Source organism: Papilio polytes, unplaced genomic scaffold (assembly GCF_000836215.1).
Source record: "Papilio polytes unplaced genomic scaffold, Ppol_1.0 DF824269.1, whole genome shotgun sequence".
NCBI classification, from domain to species: Eukaryota; Metazoa; Arthropoda; class Insecta; order Lepidoptera; family Papilionidae; genus Papilio; species Papilio polytes.
The window spans coordinates 2,123,143-2,141,740 of NW_013524935.1; the positions used below are offsets into that span (position 1 = coordinate 2,123,143).

Sequence of the window (18,598 nt, forward strand, 5' to 3'; positions counted from 1 at the left end):
AAACTTTTTAAGTAACACTGTCTTGAAAAACAAGTCTTGGCTTTACATTTAAAAATGTACAAGTAAAAAAACAAAGTCCTCAAATGACCGACGTCGCCGTCGCAATTGCCCAGCGACAATCAAAGCGCGCTAATAAACTTTATTAAAATGGAAAACGATTGCGGTTTTTAAATTGCTATCCACTTTAATTTATTGTAATTTAGTATACATATTAACGACAGGCTTATCTAGATATGTATTTTTTATTCTACATACGTTACAGAGGATGATATGCCTATACAAGATATTTTTCTATATAAGACATTTTAAATGTTTGGTAAAGCAATTTACGGGGATAATATTTTTTGTTGAGACAAATTAGGTACCTGCTTTACCATATTTTGATTTCAATTGTTGTAGAAAATCAAAGATTTTTTTTAAAAACTTTTCTAAAAACTTAATTTTATGCACATGTTTATAAACGATTCAAAGTAGGAAGACGAGAAAAAATAAAAAATTATACGTTTTTATAAAATAATTGTTTCAAAATAATTCTATTCATAGCTATTCTGCTCTAGCACCCAGAAACCATTTGAAGTCAGAAAAGTCCAACGTCGTGTCTACTTATTGAGCGGATTTGTCGCAAGGAATTGCAGCGGTCTGTGACAGGAACGCAGTGAACATATATCGAGGTGCACGCAATGAACTCGTCATTTCGGCAAGTAGTTGCAGCTCGGCGCGGCCTTGTGCAACAAACTCTTGACGGCGGCAAGAAGCAGCAGCGGCGGCGACGGCAGGCGTCAGCGGCGGCGGCGGTGGCGCGGAGGGCGCAGCGACACAAAAGATATCGCGAGACCTAACGAGCTCAATTGATGAACGAACGGAAACGTGTCCAATTAGAAGGAGGCGGCGAGCGTCGCCCCCGCTCCCGCGCCCGCGCCGCCCGCGCGCCGCATTAACCAGATTAGCGGAGCGCGGCGCGAGGTGTGGCGCGGCGGACACCTCGCGCGCGGCGACACTCCGCGCGGCCCCGCCCCCCCGGCCGCGCCCGCCGCGCCCGCCCGCCGCCCGGCGCCATTGGCGGCGGAGGGTGTCGCGCGCGGCGCCGGCCGCCAGTCGCCTGACGCCCGCCGCGCGAGCGGCCGCACCGATACACGCGTCGCGCATCGAGCGCTCCGCCGCGCGCGCCCGTGCATGAGCGGCGCCCGCGCGACCGCTGGAGCCGCCGCGCACGCCGCGCTCGCGCTCGCCGGCCGTGGAGCGCGCGCCGTGGGCCCCGGGCGGCGCGGGCATGCGCTTCGAGGGCGCCGAGCGGCGCGACGCCGTGGCCTTCCACCCGCTGCTGGCGCCGCGCCCCAGCGACTTCTCGGTGTCTGCGCTGCTGACGGCGGGCGCGCTGCCGCCACCGCCGTACCTGCCCGCGGCGCTGGCGGCCGCCGCCGCGCTGTCCGCGCCCTGCCCGCTGCTGAAGCCGCCGCCGCCACCCTACGCGCCGCTGCCGCCCGACGACGACGGCGTCCTCGACGACCCCAAGGTCACCCTCGAGGGCAAGGACCTCTGGGAGAAGTTCCACAAGCTGGGCACCGAGATGGTGATCACCAAGAGTGGCAGGTCAGTACGGCCGGCTGCGCGCCACGTGACAAGTGTTGTGTGTGATACTATGTAGGGACACCGCGGTAACCGTGTTCCTCTTGAGGTGCGCTATGCGGTAAGTAAAGCTAGAAGCTTTCGTACGTTACAAAATCCGCGTCCGTGTAGGATACACGTTTCTGTTTACAACGCTACGCCTTCTGCATCAAACAGCGAGCAGTTTGATAGCTGTCCGTGCGTTTGCCACAGATCTGATAAGTTTCAATGTGGACTGATGAGAGCTGTGACGTGATTTAGCGTCAGCCGGTGCCGGCTGGACCGGTTCGCGCTGTGCGCCGCGGCAACACATTATGCGTGTAAACGGTTATAAATCTAGTTCGCATCGACTATTAAAGTGCTGCTTGGTGTAAACATGTCCATTTTTTCTTTCCGCATAAAGCAATCAAAGTTATAAATTATTCCTCGACTTAGTTAAAACATTAATCTAATATTTAACCACATTATTTATAGTTATACACATTAGAATTTATAATATCATTAATGATGTTAACAAAGACATATAAAATACAACATTTAAGTCTAAGTTTTTACATTATTTAGTGAGTTTTATTTTAATAGTGGGCAGAAAGGGTTGCGGCGCGCGACACATAGGCACATTTTTCATCAAAACATCGCACCCGTCGGCAAATGCACACCTATTCCGTCCAACACCTTTACTTCTTTAATTGCGGAAACACTGTCGTAAAAACGAATTATGTAACGAAATAAAAAAAAAACAGTTAAAAAAAAAACAAAATGTTTACAACACTATAATTAAATCATCATTCAAATGCTTTATTTCCAAGCAGTGTTTTTCAAAAACTCATGCGAAAGTTTTTGCAAGTAGGAGTGAAAACCTTAAAAAGAATCCAATAAGCAAATTATTAAGTAATAATTATTACTTATCTTAAACAAAACTGGTTTTAAAAAGTAGATCAAATTAGTCTTCGAGTATTTCCTGTTATGATTTTGCCAAATATTTACAATTAAGTTGCCGAGTTAAAACGGACGTAAAAATTGTTTCCTAATTTTTATAAACAATTTGTTGCGATAGGCTTATTTGTCATATTCAAGACCGTAGTTGTAGGTATAGCAATCATACAATCATACCAAATATTATAAATGCGAAAGTTTAGATGGATGGATGGATGTTTCTAAGAGTTTGTAGCGTAAACGGCTGAACTGATATCGATGAAATTTGGTATAGATGTAGAGGATAATCTGGAAGAACAGATAGGCTATTCAGTTTTGTTTTTTATTCCACGCGGACGGAGTCGCTGGCAAAAGCTAGTAAATAATATTTCTCTTGGCCAATTAATTTAAGCATTCAATTATTTATATCTTGTACAAATGTATTCTCAATCATAATTTATTTATTTCGACAAATCACACATAATTACTTTTCATACAACGTTTTTTTCAAAACAATATGTTTAACAAAACTTAATTAAGCTACTTAGTGTGGTGTTTTAGCTTTCAATATTAATTTCTTACTATCTTTTAAGCTTTCATATTAGGTAGTTAATCAATTATCACTGCTCCATGTTAATATATATTTGTAGTAAAATATACTCAAAGAAACTGTCTACTACATTTTGTAATTTATGCTACTATCTGCCAGTCAAATATTGAAACGATATTAAAATGTATAACAGCATCTTAAATGATAAGGTCAGTCTGAAACTCCAAATTCCATTAAATTTTTGTCCCAAAGATTGTAAGCGTCGCTTACAAAGCAAAGAGTTTGAAATTCGTTTCAGTATTTGGTCTCCAAAAGAAGAATTACTAAAACTGTTTTTTATTCATGAGTTTTTCACTATTCATAGAAGAAAATTAATAATTTTTACAAGCGTTTTACAAGCAACATTGGAGCACTGAAATTTACGATGCACAAATACTCTATTTGTACGAGAACATGTAGTAAAATTCTGACAGAAACACGCACGTAGTCTATAACAAATTTATTGACAGACATAACCGTAAGCTTCCACTATCAAAATGTATTGTCTTTCTCAAGCTTTACAAAAAAAACTTAACGAACTTTTTGACCGACTTCCCAAAAGGAGATAGGTACTACACCATTCGTCTGCATGTTTTTTTTAATTTTTTTTATGCAAAATGTAAATAACAGAATGACAGTTTGTTATAACAATACACCTTACCTCGAAAACATAGGTTAATAATGTAGTAATTAGTAGGATAAAAATACACATATAATTCAACATACTTTAAGTCTATATTTTGCTACTTATGGCCGGTTTCCCAAAAACTTTTAAAATTAGTTAGTGTTTTCGATAACTTCATGAAATGTATTTCTGTATTAGGTAACTTGAATTTAACTGCGTTGAATGAACCTAACACTATTTAATAGGTAATGATAAAATTAGTAGAAACTTCAGAAACCCAGTATTAATGTATGCTTGTTATACATTCTTACATGCATGTAAAAACCATACCTTGAGTAACTCGAGTATAGAGATCGTAGGTAAAAAAAAACAATTTCTCAATCTGCAGTTGATAATTAAAATAAATAAATTAAATTGGTCATAAAAAGAATAAAGAATATACCTATTATTAAGATTTTATACAATGTTCAATGTAAAGTGCTGAATAACTAGCAAATAAATTAACTGTCACTTTTAACTTTCTGTCAATTTGACAGTTTGCGTTTCACAAATAATTTGCAGGTTATGAAATGAACATTTGCAAAAAAGGCCCTTAATACTAAATTTGTCTATACAGTAAAGGGAATGGATTTAATTATTTTGGTATGAACAAACTCAAAAACTACTAAGAGCCTGTTCCACGATTGGCTCATAGCTGTGATAACTTAAAATGACGTCACTGATAAATAAGGTAACAAAATCCGATAGTATCTTTACATATTTTACACGTTGGATTGTTATCAGATAATTTACAATTTGGTGGGACAGGCCCTCTTTGAGTGAAAATCAGAAATGGGTGTATTTCCTAAATCTTATTATTATTTTATAGTAAAGTTAGTTTAGCTTTTGTTTTTTAATAGTATCTAGTATTACTTACTCAACAAAATTAACTTCAACGTGCATCCGTCGATATACTCAAGGGGCCCACCAAGGGCAAATTTTCATGAGCACCCTTAAAGATCAAAGAGCGGCAACTTTTTTTTCGAAGTAAGAAAACGACAAAGTGTAGAAGGAAATCTGCTAGAAGGGTTTTGTGAGAGGCGCCAGGTGATTTTCCCCGAAACCTTTGTAAATGTTTTCGTTTTTCTTTTCTTTGCCCGTTTCGTAAACTTTTGTCCCCAAACGTTTGCGTTTTGTTCTTTTGGAGATAGAGAAATTGTGTGTACAATTTTAATTTTAAACCTAAAGCGCATATTTTTTATGATATTTATTTATTAAAAAGAAACAAAAGTGAGTAGCCTATGTGTTCTTCCAGGCTATCCTGAACAATTGTGCTAAATTTCATTGAGATCTATTCAGCCGTTTAGGCTACAAAATCTAACAAACATCTATCAATCCAACTAAACTTTCGCATTTATAATATTAGTAAGATATAAGTAGAATTCAAAGATAGTGATAGCTAAATGCATTTCAAATAAAACAAAAGAATGCACACCTGACTACCATATATGTAACTAAAACGTTTTTGTTTATACCTAGTACTAATGTTATAAAATTGTAAATATTTGTATTTTTGTATGTATTGAAATAACTCAAAAATTGCTTGGCGGATTTCAGAAAAAAATTCACCGTTAAAAGTTACTCTATCAGTAAGTAACATAGGCTATATTTTTTTTTATTTTACGCGGATGAAGTCGCGAGCTACAGTTAGTGTGGGATATAGAAATGAACTCTTAAGAATTGAATCTTTACCTGCTTAAAAAAAGTATTACACGAAACTTTTTTAAATGTATATATTCCTCGTTATATTATACCTACGCCTGATAATTTAAAAGAACAAACAATATTTAGATAAGATATTAAAACTGGCTTGTCGCTTTGTCTCTTCGGAATAGTTTTAATAAGTAACAGACAGTACAAGGAAAAAAAATCAGCCATGTTATCACGGCTTCATAATTGTTTCCTTTGTAATTTGCAAATCTAACCTCTATTTAAAAAGTTACGCGTCGAGTCAACTGACTATCTTCTATTCTTGTGAACACAGATAGAAAATATAAAATTTTATTTTTTGTTCTTATCTGTATGCAGATAATTTTAAGTGTTTCGTGTCTGAAATTTTGACAGCCGGTCAATTTATTATACAATTTCTAAAAAAAAAAACTGAAGTTTTAATTTTCTCAACTATAAGTCGCATGCAATATTATTGTTTTAAACATATTTTAAATCTAGTTTAAAAAAAAAAACATACATCACTTGTTTGTAACAATATTTTTGAAGGGAAACAGTCGTAAACATAAAAAAAAAACAAAATAAATTTATTCCACAGGAACCATAACTATGTCGGGGATAAAAAGTAACCTATGTGTTCTTTCAGACTATGCTCTACAACTATACCGAATTTCATGAAGATCCGATAAGCCGTTTAGGCTACAAACTCTAACAAACATCCATCCATTCATCCAAAGCTATTAAAAATATAAATTAAACAAATTGAATCGTGCTTCTTTATTTTATAACTATAGGCTATTTTAATCTAGATGTATTTATGGCTAGACGCGTTGTGAGGTGCCCGCATCTCGCCTTAAGGTCTTAAGTTCTCTATCTAGGCTTGTAATCCGAAGTACCTAATGCGGGTAGTCCATTCTCTGTTACACACTCGAATCAAAGATATCTCTTATAACATCGAGATATAAAATAAAAGAACGATGATATCTGAGTTTTAGTGTGTAGGCGTTAGTCCGTTTGATAAAAATTTTAAAGGTATTTTTAAGTTAATGGTTGTTTATTAAGATACCAGTTTTATGATTTAAAAAAAGCAAAATTCAAAATACCGATTTGTTTTATTTGTTAGTAAGATGTCACAGCAGTGTCCCTGTTAAAATGGGCTGACCTATCATTTTCTCCAAATGACTAAGATTTCTAACACCCTTGTAACTTAGATCTGTTTACAGCTAGAACGTTGGATAAAAACTGTACACCTATAGTCATACTATCTTACTATTATAAATGTGAAAGTTTGGATGGATGTTAACACCCAGAACATTTTATCAAAACTTGATGATATTTAGCATAGAAGTAATCTGGAAGAACACATAGGCTAGTTACTAAGTTTTTTTATCTATACTTCTCTACTATTTTAACAAAGCGTAAACACACACTTCTTTGTTGCCTAAGATGTCAGCAATCACAGCACATTTTTGAATATTTTTTTTAATAAAAAAACCCTACACTTACGCCACATTTTAGGCTATATATTTTCACGCCATTAACCTTAGGGGGTAAATATTTTGGATAGAAACCCTAATGTGTGAAAGAGATCGTAAGTTGCTGCCAACATCAAGAAAGCGAGGTTGCCATGGTTGGTCAGCGTCATGTCATTTTGATATTTGCAATGGATAATTTGACACATGTAAACAATAAAATAAAATTTTCATAATTCAATGCGGATGAATTCGCAGGGGAACAAATAAATAAATAACTAGTCATGTATAAACCAGCGCTTGACCACTATCCCACCTAGTGTATCCGCGCAAAGTCCCAAACAAAAGCTGTTAATCAATGTACTTAAAATAAAATTGTAGTGTATAAAATAACTTGACTTTTATTCACAACGCGAAATTGTATATAGGTTTAATTTAATGATTATTTAACAGACAACAAGGCTGTTATCTGTAACGACTTAATGTAGCTTGTCACACTTAATTTAAAAAAGTTTTTGTCTCAATAATAAAAAAACACAGTCTAGTTTCAAAATAATTGATAGTTACCATAACTTATGTTTATCAGCCTACACAAGTTAAGTTGGACAACGTAAATTTTTTTTTTAAATTAAAGACTACAAAACATGTGTGTCTTGCAGCGTTAACGGTTTGAAAATTACAGACTCAATGCAAAAGTGCCATTTCAATAGAATTATGCCATTAAAATAATGACGTCTATACACGGTGGCCAATAATCGAGTAAAGTCATTATATCATCGATTTTTAAGCACTACAAAAGGGCGCGATCGATTATGCTTCTATATTGCACAGATAATAAATATAGTTTGCTTTTAACATGACGATTCAAAATGGCGAATACTTTTTTTAATAAATTTAAACAAAAGCTGGTTTTAATTATATTTTATGCAATTAATACCTAAATGTGTAACTATATTATAATTGTATTTAATTATATATCATTTGATTAACGTTACAGAATATAGTTTTTTCATCTTTAAAATAACCTATATTTAGAAGGCAAATGTTAGTATACTAATGTTGAAAATTTAAAATAAGAAGGCTTATTGAATCATTATTTTCAATTATTTATGATAAAAAATTAAAACAAAACATTACAAGACCAACGTTATTGAAATGTTGAATATGGCAATAATTGTCCAAGGAAATCAGTAACCTCTACATTACTCTATGTTCTATTTAGAGCACACCTTTGACTGAACTATCACAAAACTTTTGTGCGATTGTCGATTGTTTCGAAGCCAATTCAACTGTTTAGTTGCACAACTAAAAAACTAGTAGTGTACGCATCTATAAGCTCATAGTAATCGAAGTGCGACTAAACAGTTGTATGATAATTCAGTCAAAGATGTGCGCACGCTCTTATGTAAATGTCCGCGGGGCTCTCTCGTGGCTACAGAAGTGATCCGTGAGCTCAAATGTCTCAGTCGTCTAGAACTAATTCGCTCGGACTCTGGCGGTCGGCCATTTTGTGGGCGCGGCTTGTAACACAATATGTAAACAGATTCGATAACGTCTTTAGCACTGCGCTTGTCAATATAATTGTAAACTAGGCGTATTCACGTAGATCTACTTCTCAATACTGATATATTGACCACAATATTCTGTTATTGCGGCCCATTCTCAGATGGTTAGGAAAATGTCAAATCAACAATCGCAATTTCTGAGATATTATAATTCTGACTTTTTCACTAATGCTAGAAGTAAAAGGTCTACGTCACCTTGGAGAGTCGTTTTCTTCTAACTTTGCTGTCTTTCTTATGTTGGGTTTCTGAATTTCCCACTAACTTTGTTATTACCTAGTGATTCATTTGTTTACTTGTCCTAAGATTTAACGTTGTAAAACTGGAGTTACGTAGTTCAGAATCTCCTTTTATGAATTTATCGAATCATAAACACTACAGGATGGTTAAAACCGGCCATTAGTCCTTTAAACTGAGCTGTAATAAGAGCCAAATAGCAGCTGTTGAATTCTAATGTTGTATGCATGGCTTGCTTTTAAGAGATCTCCGAAAGTACAGCATATTTGTTTGTGTCCCGCAAAACTATAAGCGAGGATGTGAATAAACAAGTACAGAGAGTAAACAGTGGGCGGAATGCGCGGCGCGTGTCCATGCGTGAAATGTGTGGCCACCGATCCGTCGGGCGCGGCGTTGGCAGTTAATTAATTGCGTCTCAACATGCCAGCATCTTGTACGAATTTAATGTTGAGATTACAGAGGTTATAATCATTTAAGACCTTCATACATTTATCACGTTTATATTGTTAACTGGAATGCACGACCTCCTAAGTTAGGTTAACAAGTTTAACTCTTAAAAAAGTCTGATTTTTTAAAACGAATTACAAAATGTATAAGTGTACCCTTTACTTTTACTAAAGGGGAAAAATAGTAAAAAATCAAATTTTAATATATTTTCGTGATATGTTCCTTTTTGTTTCCTTTTAGTTTGTTAGAAATAAATATTTTTCTACTTATTTAAACTGTCACGTTTTATTGCTCTTGGGACCTCATAAGGTACGGGTCAAATCTAGATAAAAATTAAATCTAGATGTGGAATGAAATATTTTATAACTAGTTTCAACTCGACTCTATGACGTAGACCGACACGTCACGACATCTGAACACATGAATCTACTAGAGAGGACATGCCGTCATATCTGATAGATATTATAAAGAGGAAAGATTTGTATTTTGTATCTAATAAAGTATCTCAAAAATACTGGGCCGCTTTTAAACATTCTTTTACCATTCAAAAGCTGTTATCAGCGAGTAACATAGGCTATAAAATAGGCATTTTATTTTTTAATTGCACACGGAGAAAGTTGCCGATTTCATCTCGTAATAGATGTAATAACGTAGTTACAGATATATTTATGCACATTAAGGGCTTGTCCCACCATATTGTAAATTGTCTGCTAACAATCCAATGTGTATAAATATGTGATGGATATATCGGTTTTTGTTCCCTTATCTGTCAGTGACGTCGTTTTTAAGCTATCTGAACCGCTGTCAGCGAGTTGTGGGACAGGCCCTTAATATGGAATATACGTTAGCGTTACGGACACGTTTTATTTTGTAGTTTCTAGGAACTGTAATTAAGCATTCGTATGTCCTTAAAGCGATGATATATGCTAGAGTTTCTTTGATCACTTTCTAAATGGTTTCATTAGTATCACAACGCACGCGATGGTCGTAAATCAACACTTTTAGTCAGTTTACACTTGGTCGATGCTTCCAGTTTTTCCTTTCCGTTTACTTACTGCGTTGCAAAAACTACCACCGATGTAACGATCCTTATGTTATAAATCATTCATCATTAGCTATCTAATCTGCTATTAAATTACGATAAAAATAGTTAAACGATACTATTTATTACTACCTTTTGCCCACGATTCCGTCCGCGTGGGATTACAAAAAATTAAAGTGAGTAGCCTACATATGTGTTCTTCCAAATTATGCTCTATTTATGCTTAATTTGATTCAGATCCGTCCAGTCTTTTAGGCTACAAATTTTAACAAACATCCATCCACCCATCTAAACTTTCGCTTTGATGGTATTAGTTAGATTATTGAGTGAATATTTAGAATATTTAGAATAGTGTTTGGATGACATTCATAAGTTTCAAAGGAGTAAAAATTATGTAGTTCGGAAACGGATTTCATAAAGCTATTGAAGCAAAAACACTAACGAATAGTTAAATATTGGGAACTCAATAAAATTGTTTCAATATTCTTCAATTGTATATGAAAACAAAACACAAACTGAACATTCTCCGTTGTCGCTTGAAAAAATAAAATAAAAGAAGCCAAAATTGTAAACGAGCTTGTTATAGTGTAGTCAAGGGGAATAGGTAAGCAACACGTCTACAACAGCGACACCTAGCGCCGCGACGGAACTTACAAAAGCTACTTAAGCTCTACGTGCGTGGAAAAAAGCTCCTATGCTCACATTTATAGAGCTGTGTTTGTCGAAAACAGTTTTTGTATGAAATCAAATCGTAGAAATATTGTTCATCCAATTATTATAAGATAAACGAAATAACTTAATTTAGATCATATTCACTAGACTCTATGTTGTTTTTTTTTGGCCAGTAACTGATAAAATACTAATTCGATCAGTGACATTATGAGACCAAAATTGTAGACATTTTTATTTACACAGTGTAATAGTATTTAGAGTTTTCCATTATTCTAACACAAGCCATCGGCTTTTATTCCCTCCGCATGAAAATGCAAATAAAAAAAGCCTATGCGTTCTTTCAGACTATCCCTTAAAACAAAGCCAAATTTCATCTAGATGCGTTTAGCAGTATAGGCTAAAAACTCTAACAAACATTCATCCATCTATTTTTTTTATTTATAATAATCTAGCCTACTCTCGCGACTCCGTCCGTTTGTAATTAAAAAAAAAATGAGTAGCCTATGTGTTCTTCCGGACTATACCAAATCTATACCAAATTTCATGGAAATCCGTTTGGCCGTTAATGCTACAAACTCTAACAAACATCCATCCATCTAAACTTTCGCATTTATAATATTAGTACGAAGTAAGAAGTAAGCTTTAACAGTTGCTTGTTTATTAAATTGTTAACCAAACATAAACGTTGAATTTTATTAGTATAAAATAAGCTATTTTATGTGTGTGAATTCATTTGTGATAACAGAGGTACCCTCCCGAGTGTGTCGGATAAAAAGTAACATTACCACTTGTCAGTTATAGCTCGTCATAATAACGCTATTTCCATCACGGCGTGTACGATTATTACCTTATATAGTAACGCGTTACTTTTACAATGAATTACAAAACTAGATAGCAAAAAACTCAAAACGCTATAACTTGCCATGAATACGCTGTACTTGGAATGTAATGAATATTCAACATACTGTAGCGTTTGTTAAAAGAGAAACGACTTACGCGCTGTGAAACTACGCTATTATTAACGTCAATTATAATTAGCACTGTTATGGCGCGAAAACTGTAATGTTAAGGTGTTTTTGTAAGCACATTTTCGCACATTGAATTCACCTTTTTTGTAATCTTTCACTGTCTTAACGCGTTAAAGAACCTAAGTTTAAACCAACAAAATCGTGTTCCACTTGAGAAAAGATAAAGTCTTTATGAAGCGCTCTTGGTAAGTCGACTTCCAAGTTCAGCGAAGCGATTTTGTTCAGAGTTATTTTTCATTACAAGAGTTAAAATTGCTTGGGAATTATTACTATCGATGATTAGAAGTTTCCTTATCAGAGATGTCCAAAATTTTATCAAATTACGAGTAGAATTTGATTATTAATTTGTACTTATGATTGTTGAACCTACAAATAAATCAATGATGAAAAGTAAAAATAATAGGGAAATTTGATTACAAACGTGCTTTTCTTAAAATGATACCGCTTTTTGCAAAATATAACTTTCCGGTATTTTCTAGAACCATCTTTTTAATACTACACTACTTATTATTATCTTATCTGACAGTATTACATATCTAAAATGATGATAAACATGTAGAGATAGATCATGGCTGGAACAACAGTAGGTCAAGGTTCTTTTTTGTTCTTTTGTCAAACCTCCACGGAGGTTATTAATTAAAAAAATAAAATGCAAGATAATTAAGTGAGCTAGGGGGATGTTATCACGTTTTTAGAATAAATAAAACAGGAATAGAGGCGTCGTTGCGGAGTAGCAGTCAGTAGTGAAGTGCTTAAAATATTTTTTAGTCATATCATCTCCGCGAATTCATTTTTTATCTTTTTTTCGGGATAGGCTAACGAATGCAGCGGCGATTTTTTTTTCTGGTACTCGAGTCTCACAGCCATCAGCGTCAGATGCTCGTAAACTGTTAAGGCATGAAATTTAATTTCGAAGTGAAAACTGTCTCTTAACAGGCACTCGAGCGGAAAGCGAGGCCCATTAGGCCACAGATAAGTGAAATTCACAGTTTCAATTCGGAAATCCCGCGCGAAGGTAACGGAGCCCCGAATTAGGGGAACCCGGGCCACAAGTGCAAAGAGCCCGCGATTAAGTAATTGCGAATTTTAGCCGGAGTGTATTTTTAATTTGTACAAATTTCAACGTTTTGTAACTCGCTCAACTTGAGAATTGCTAATTACTTCGGCTAGTTTTATTTGGAAGGTGTTACGTAAGTGAATTGTGAGATATCTTTTCCCCTTCATTTCGCAAGTCAATACGAGTAATTAGACATCGGGGGGTTTACTTATGACAGTTAGAAGTGACAACATATTCTGGATAATTACTGACAGACACAAAGTTCAATGGTTAATAAAGCCTGTCCCACCAAATTGTAAATTGTCTGATAACAATCGAACGTCTAAATGTGATGAAAATATCGGATTCTATTCCTTTATCTGACAGTGCTGTCATTTTTAAGCTATCTGTACCTCTATCAGCCACTGGTGAGACAGGCCCTTGCAGTCGCTTATGCTGGGTTGCTGAAGTTTCAATTTATTTTATCATTACCTAGTGATTCATTACAGCTAGGTTGACCTAAGTTTCAACGTAGTAAAACCCAAGTTTCTTTCGGAAACGGAGTTCCTGATCGAACCAAGAACACTAACGTATTCAAAGTAGCTGGAAAATCTGCCATTAGTGAGGATTTTCATAGTAAATACTAAGCGGACTCCCGTAGAGGTGCCAATATAAACCAACCAGTTTTAACCACTTTTTCTCAAACAGACAACGTAATGTAAACCCTTATTCCCTTAGAAAAGACTTATAAATGTTAAATCGAACAATGTCGCCCGCCCATCACTTGAGTAGGTTAATTCTGTGAGCTATAACAAATAGCAATAAATTAGATAACGATTTATTTACAATTTGTATTCGCTACAATGTTATTTAAATGCGTTTGCTAAATTAATTTGCGAGCATTATCGCTTTTGAACTTGACTGACCCTGGCGCGGGGGACGACTCGCAAATTAACTTTATTAATAACACGTATGCAAGGGTGCGTGATATGTTTTATAGTACCTTTTACCCGCGTCTTCGTTTACGCGGAATTAAAATAAAAAAATCCTAGTAATAAATATACCGTCATGGATATGGTCAAGGCAAATGTAGAGATCATTACAGTCCATTTATTAAAGTCCCTGCACATTGATTGTAGTAGCTTGATTTGAATTTTTTTATTTTGTTCTAACGTCTAAAGACAATGTAAAAGTGTCTTAAGATAACGCATACATGTTTGTCTATACTGTATTCAGAATGCGTCGCAGGGAGTCAATATTGTTTGGATGTTGCCAATACCCGCACGTGTGTTTGTTACTTTGTCTTGCATCCTTATATGTTGTGTGTAGGCGCTTTTATAGTGATGTAGGCGTATCCATATTATTTTCATGACTTGAACAAAAAATTTCAATATAAAAAGAAAATTAATTTATAGTAAGAATGTTGCAAACGTATACATGAATTAATGTACCAAATCTAGAAGAAAGCGAGTGATTCCAAAGCTATAAATTCACTCTTCCTACCGATTGCTTTAGCCAATATCTATTAAAGTACGTCCATATTGTGCCAGCACTGAGCAATGCCACACGTCCGAGACGGTTTTTCCTGGTCACATGCAGCTGTAAAATAAATCGCATATTGTACATTACGGTAAGCGACGTACCTAACTTCTTCACAGCAACTATCTATCTACGCTATCTACACTAATATACTCTGAAACATCTCAAGTAATTTAGAAAATTTTAAGCAATTCAACATCGCACTACCGTTTTTTAGAGTAAAGCAGAAAGAAAGAAAAATAAGTAGCAATAGTAAATCCGCTGGACAGAACTAGTATTTCAATAACACACCCACGAGATGGCGTCTTCCTAGTCTAGGTGTAGCCAGTTTTTGTCGATCCATTGAAACGTTTCTATTAATAGACAGAATTGCACTTTAAACATTCAATTCTGTGACGACGAGCAAATAAATTCGTCAGCATCGCCCTTCAGCGCGGCCGCGGGAATTGTCCTCAACTCTTCAATCTGCGTGCATACTGACGACCGATCATTTAACCTGCGGACCTTGGTGACGTCATCCTCGTGCATGATCGTATTTCTGCCAGATTGTGTTTTTAAAACAATCTTTCTTGTCTCAGCGCCACAGAGCGTCGAGGGCTTGTGTTTTGGATGCGGCATTTTTTTGTTTTTGGTTTTAAATGTTTTTTATTGAAGCTTCTATCTTGTGGTCTGCATTGCTACTACTAAATTTTTAAAAAGAGGAATATTTTGTTACAATTATAGGTAATGTTATATATGGATGATTGTAACTAGTTTTTTTATTTGTAATTTTTGTATAATACTTAACCATAGGTAAAGTAACTGTATGGCGCATGCGCGTGCATGCTTATTTCGAAAGACATAGTGTAATGCCTTCTCCAATAATGTGATGATCTAACTTAACACAAGCTTCAAAAATGAATTCGTTTTTCCAAACAAATCCAAAAGTGTGTGATTGATTTATTGTACCTAGTAAACTAGAGTTTTTATGGAAGAAGCCCTAATTAATAAAGTAAAGGGTGCTCCAAAACTTACTTAACCATCTATTATTGTGGATATTGGCGTAGTGTACAAAAGTGCATGACATTCGCAACACGGCGAGTGCTTTGCACATTTCGATGTATTTTCGTCTAAATAACATCATTCGCGCACTCCGCGCTCCCCACAGTCCTCTTTACAACGGTTGACGCCGTCGATAACTCATAGCTGCCCTTAAGCATTGATTGACGAGGGACCCTCGCGTTTTACGAGTGCCTTAATTAGTACGAACAGGGCCGCCTTGTCTCCATAAAACGCGACTCGGATGAGCCCCGCCGACGCGACACCTGATTTGTGACAGTGTGAACAACTTAAATGCATAAAAACCCAGCCAGTGTCCCCGCAACTCATAAAGGACCCGTCTTATTTATGGTTCTAGCGTTTTGTTTATTAAACGGATTCGGAGCTAAAGCTAAAGGTCTGTCGATTCTCTTTATGCGCTCATATAAATCTTTTGTAACAAAATGATTATGTTTTGATTATTATTAATTTTACTGTAGCGTCGATTAAAAAGTTACAGCAATGTGTGTGGGATTTGTGATTTATGTTGTTGACTAGGAATTTATGTTCTTTCTTGTTAACCGACATCAAATTAAAAAATAAATTATCAAGAATAACTTATTAGTTGTATATTATTTAGTACTAGCTTTCGCCCACGATTTCGTCTGCGTGGAATTAAAAATAAACAAAAGTGAGTAGCCTATGTGTTCTTCCATTCCAGATTATCTTCTACATCAATACTAATTTTCATCGAAATCCGTTCAGCCGTTTAGGCTACAAACTCTAACAAACATCCATCCATCTAAACTATAGCATAATAGTAGTAGTATGATTGAATATTCAAAATCGCATTATGCCATTCCTTTTTTCGACTTCATTTTTTTAAGACCTTCTGTCTAAAAATTCCTAACTCTTTGGTGTCCTATACAATGTTTTTTCCACAGATAATCATTCCGTTGTTATGAGCTACTGCGTAAATTACTTTATCAATAGCCGCCTATAAGGCGCCTATCTGACGACCTCTAAGGTCACTCTGAAAGCTTTCTTTGAGCACCACAGCATATTCTTTGTTCAGACCTAATCAGTTGAGATAATGTCCACTTTAAATGCTGTAAAAGTGTATGATTTATAAGTGTGATAACTATTTGAGTTATAATTGCGGTTCGTTTGTTTGGTTTCATTGCTTTTGATAATTCTGTAGTTTTTATGACTGTCGGTTCTTGTACTATAATGAAAATGACATCTATAATCAATAACCGCTTATCAACAAGTCAGATTAGTCCTAAAATGCTAGTCACAAATGTGAAAAACAAATTAATTGATAGCCATTTTCATCTACTATCCCTTAATTCTTAAATGCATGATGATGCATTTATACATCATTCTTTTCTGCCTTACAAAATAACTATTTTGGAAAAACCATTTTTTTCTTTATTTTTCCGTTAATTTATGTACACTTTACTATCTATTTCAATTTATGTTATTTAAAAAGAAAAAATGATGGGTTCAACTGTTAAGTAAGAAGTCTCAAAGCAGCAATTAGGATGTAAGAAATTTACCTCACAGAGGTTCATAATTTTGTTTTAGATTTAGGGTTATGAGCTTCTTTGCCATTGACCACCTGTACTCTAAGCAATTGAACTGTGTGTCCATCAGATGTTCCGATTTGTATGGTTACAGAAAGTCGGATTGGTTTTTAAATTAACAAATGTGTCCTTATTAAAAGACGGATAGATAAGGTTACGATAAATCATTTAATTTGGCTGAAGTTTGTGGGATATCAAAGTTTCGGCGCCAACTAATACTTTATAAAGTATAGTAATAATGGAAGACGTTTATTTTCAAGCTGAGGCGTTACATCCGATGAACTGATCAAGCGCTCTGTGTGTAACAGCAACGCATCTCATAGTTTCTCTTTCGCAGATTTGCCTCCAAATTGAATCAAACTATCAGTGTAAAACCTTATTTATGTAGTGACCCATAATTAAATATAAGACTGATTAGACTTTTGGCTTATTTTATTATGTATTTTAAAGAATCTGAATTCTTTTGATTCGCGAAATTACCAGAAATAAATACTTTTTCCTTGTCCTATGCCAAATGGTTGAGAGCGTCGGTGGCTCAGTGGTTTAAGCACTTGACTTGTAACATACAGGTCTTGGGTTCGAAACCGTCCATGTACCAATGTGATTTTCGGTTTTTCGAATATTCATACGTACATAATTTACCCGACGTTCTTACGGTAAAGGAAAACATCGTGATTCAACCTGCATATATCGGCGAAGAAATTCAAAGATATATGTGAAGTTAACCAACTTACACTGGGCCAGCGTGGTTGACTATGGCTTAGTCACCCCTGATAAGGGTAGGCTCCGAGCCCCTCGGTGGGGACACATAGTGAGCTGGTGATGATGCCAAATTGTGTACAACGGACAAACCAATTTGATACAGTAAAGAAATATAGAGAAGTGCGTTTTATTTTAATAAAAAAAAAATGTATCAATTATGTTCGAACTTTGTACAATGGGCGATCACTAGCTATTTGTCTTTATATTTACTTTCTTCGCGAAAACAATATGGAAATCCGTTCAATATTGTTGACATACAGAGAACAAGATTTTGTTTTTTTACGTTGGATAAGAATAGATAATGTATTTCTCAGTACCTTCAAGTGGTTCTATTTAGCGCAATGTGACCTTACGTGATCTGCTTGCATATAGCGAACCGCACCGCACGATATGGTCCAACCGTCATAATGCATCCTGTTGAAGCACGCTATGAATCACCCAGCGAAAAACTACACAAAACAACAACTGAATACAAATTCTCGTATCCAATTATAAAGAAAATTCTGTCGAATATCTTCTCTTAGAGATTTCAATTTTGCTATAAGATAATATTTGTGAATGTGAGTTTAAAAGCAATCAAGTTTGAATAACTGTGATGACGTCAGAAATACTTGCATAAAAGTATTGCTGTCCTTCTCATTCTCTTTGCAAAAGTAGAGACAGTAAGATTTTCAGCATTACAATTTTACGACGGTCTTAACATGTTAAACAGAAATAGGTTTTAGCAAAACAAAAATTGTCTATCAAGTCACAGCAG

The 18,598-nt window shown here is 35.6% G+C and overlaps 1 protein-coding gene across 1 annotated transcript in view; it reads left to right on the top strand.

Annotated features, from left to right (window-relative positions):
- Positions 1-1,122: 1,122 nt before the first annotated feature.
- LOC106105924 (optomotor-blind protein-like) overlaps positions 1,123-18,598 on the top strand; it is a 93,719-nt gene continuing 76,243 nt past the window's right edge. Inside the window, exon 1 of the mRNA XM_013286393.1 lies at positions 1,123-1,590. Within this exon, the coding sequence (XP_013141847.1) occupies positions 1,271-1,590 (320 nt within the window). The 5' untranslated portion in view covers positions 1,123-1,270. The remainder of the gene's footprint in view (positions 1,591-18,598) is intronic.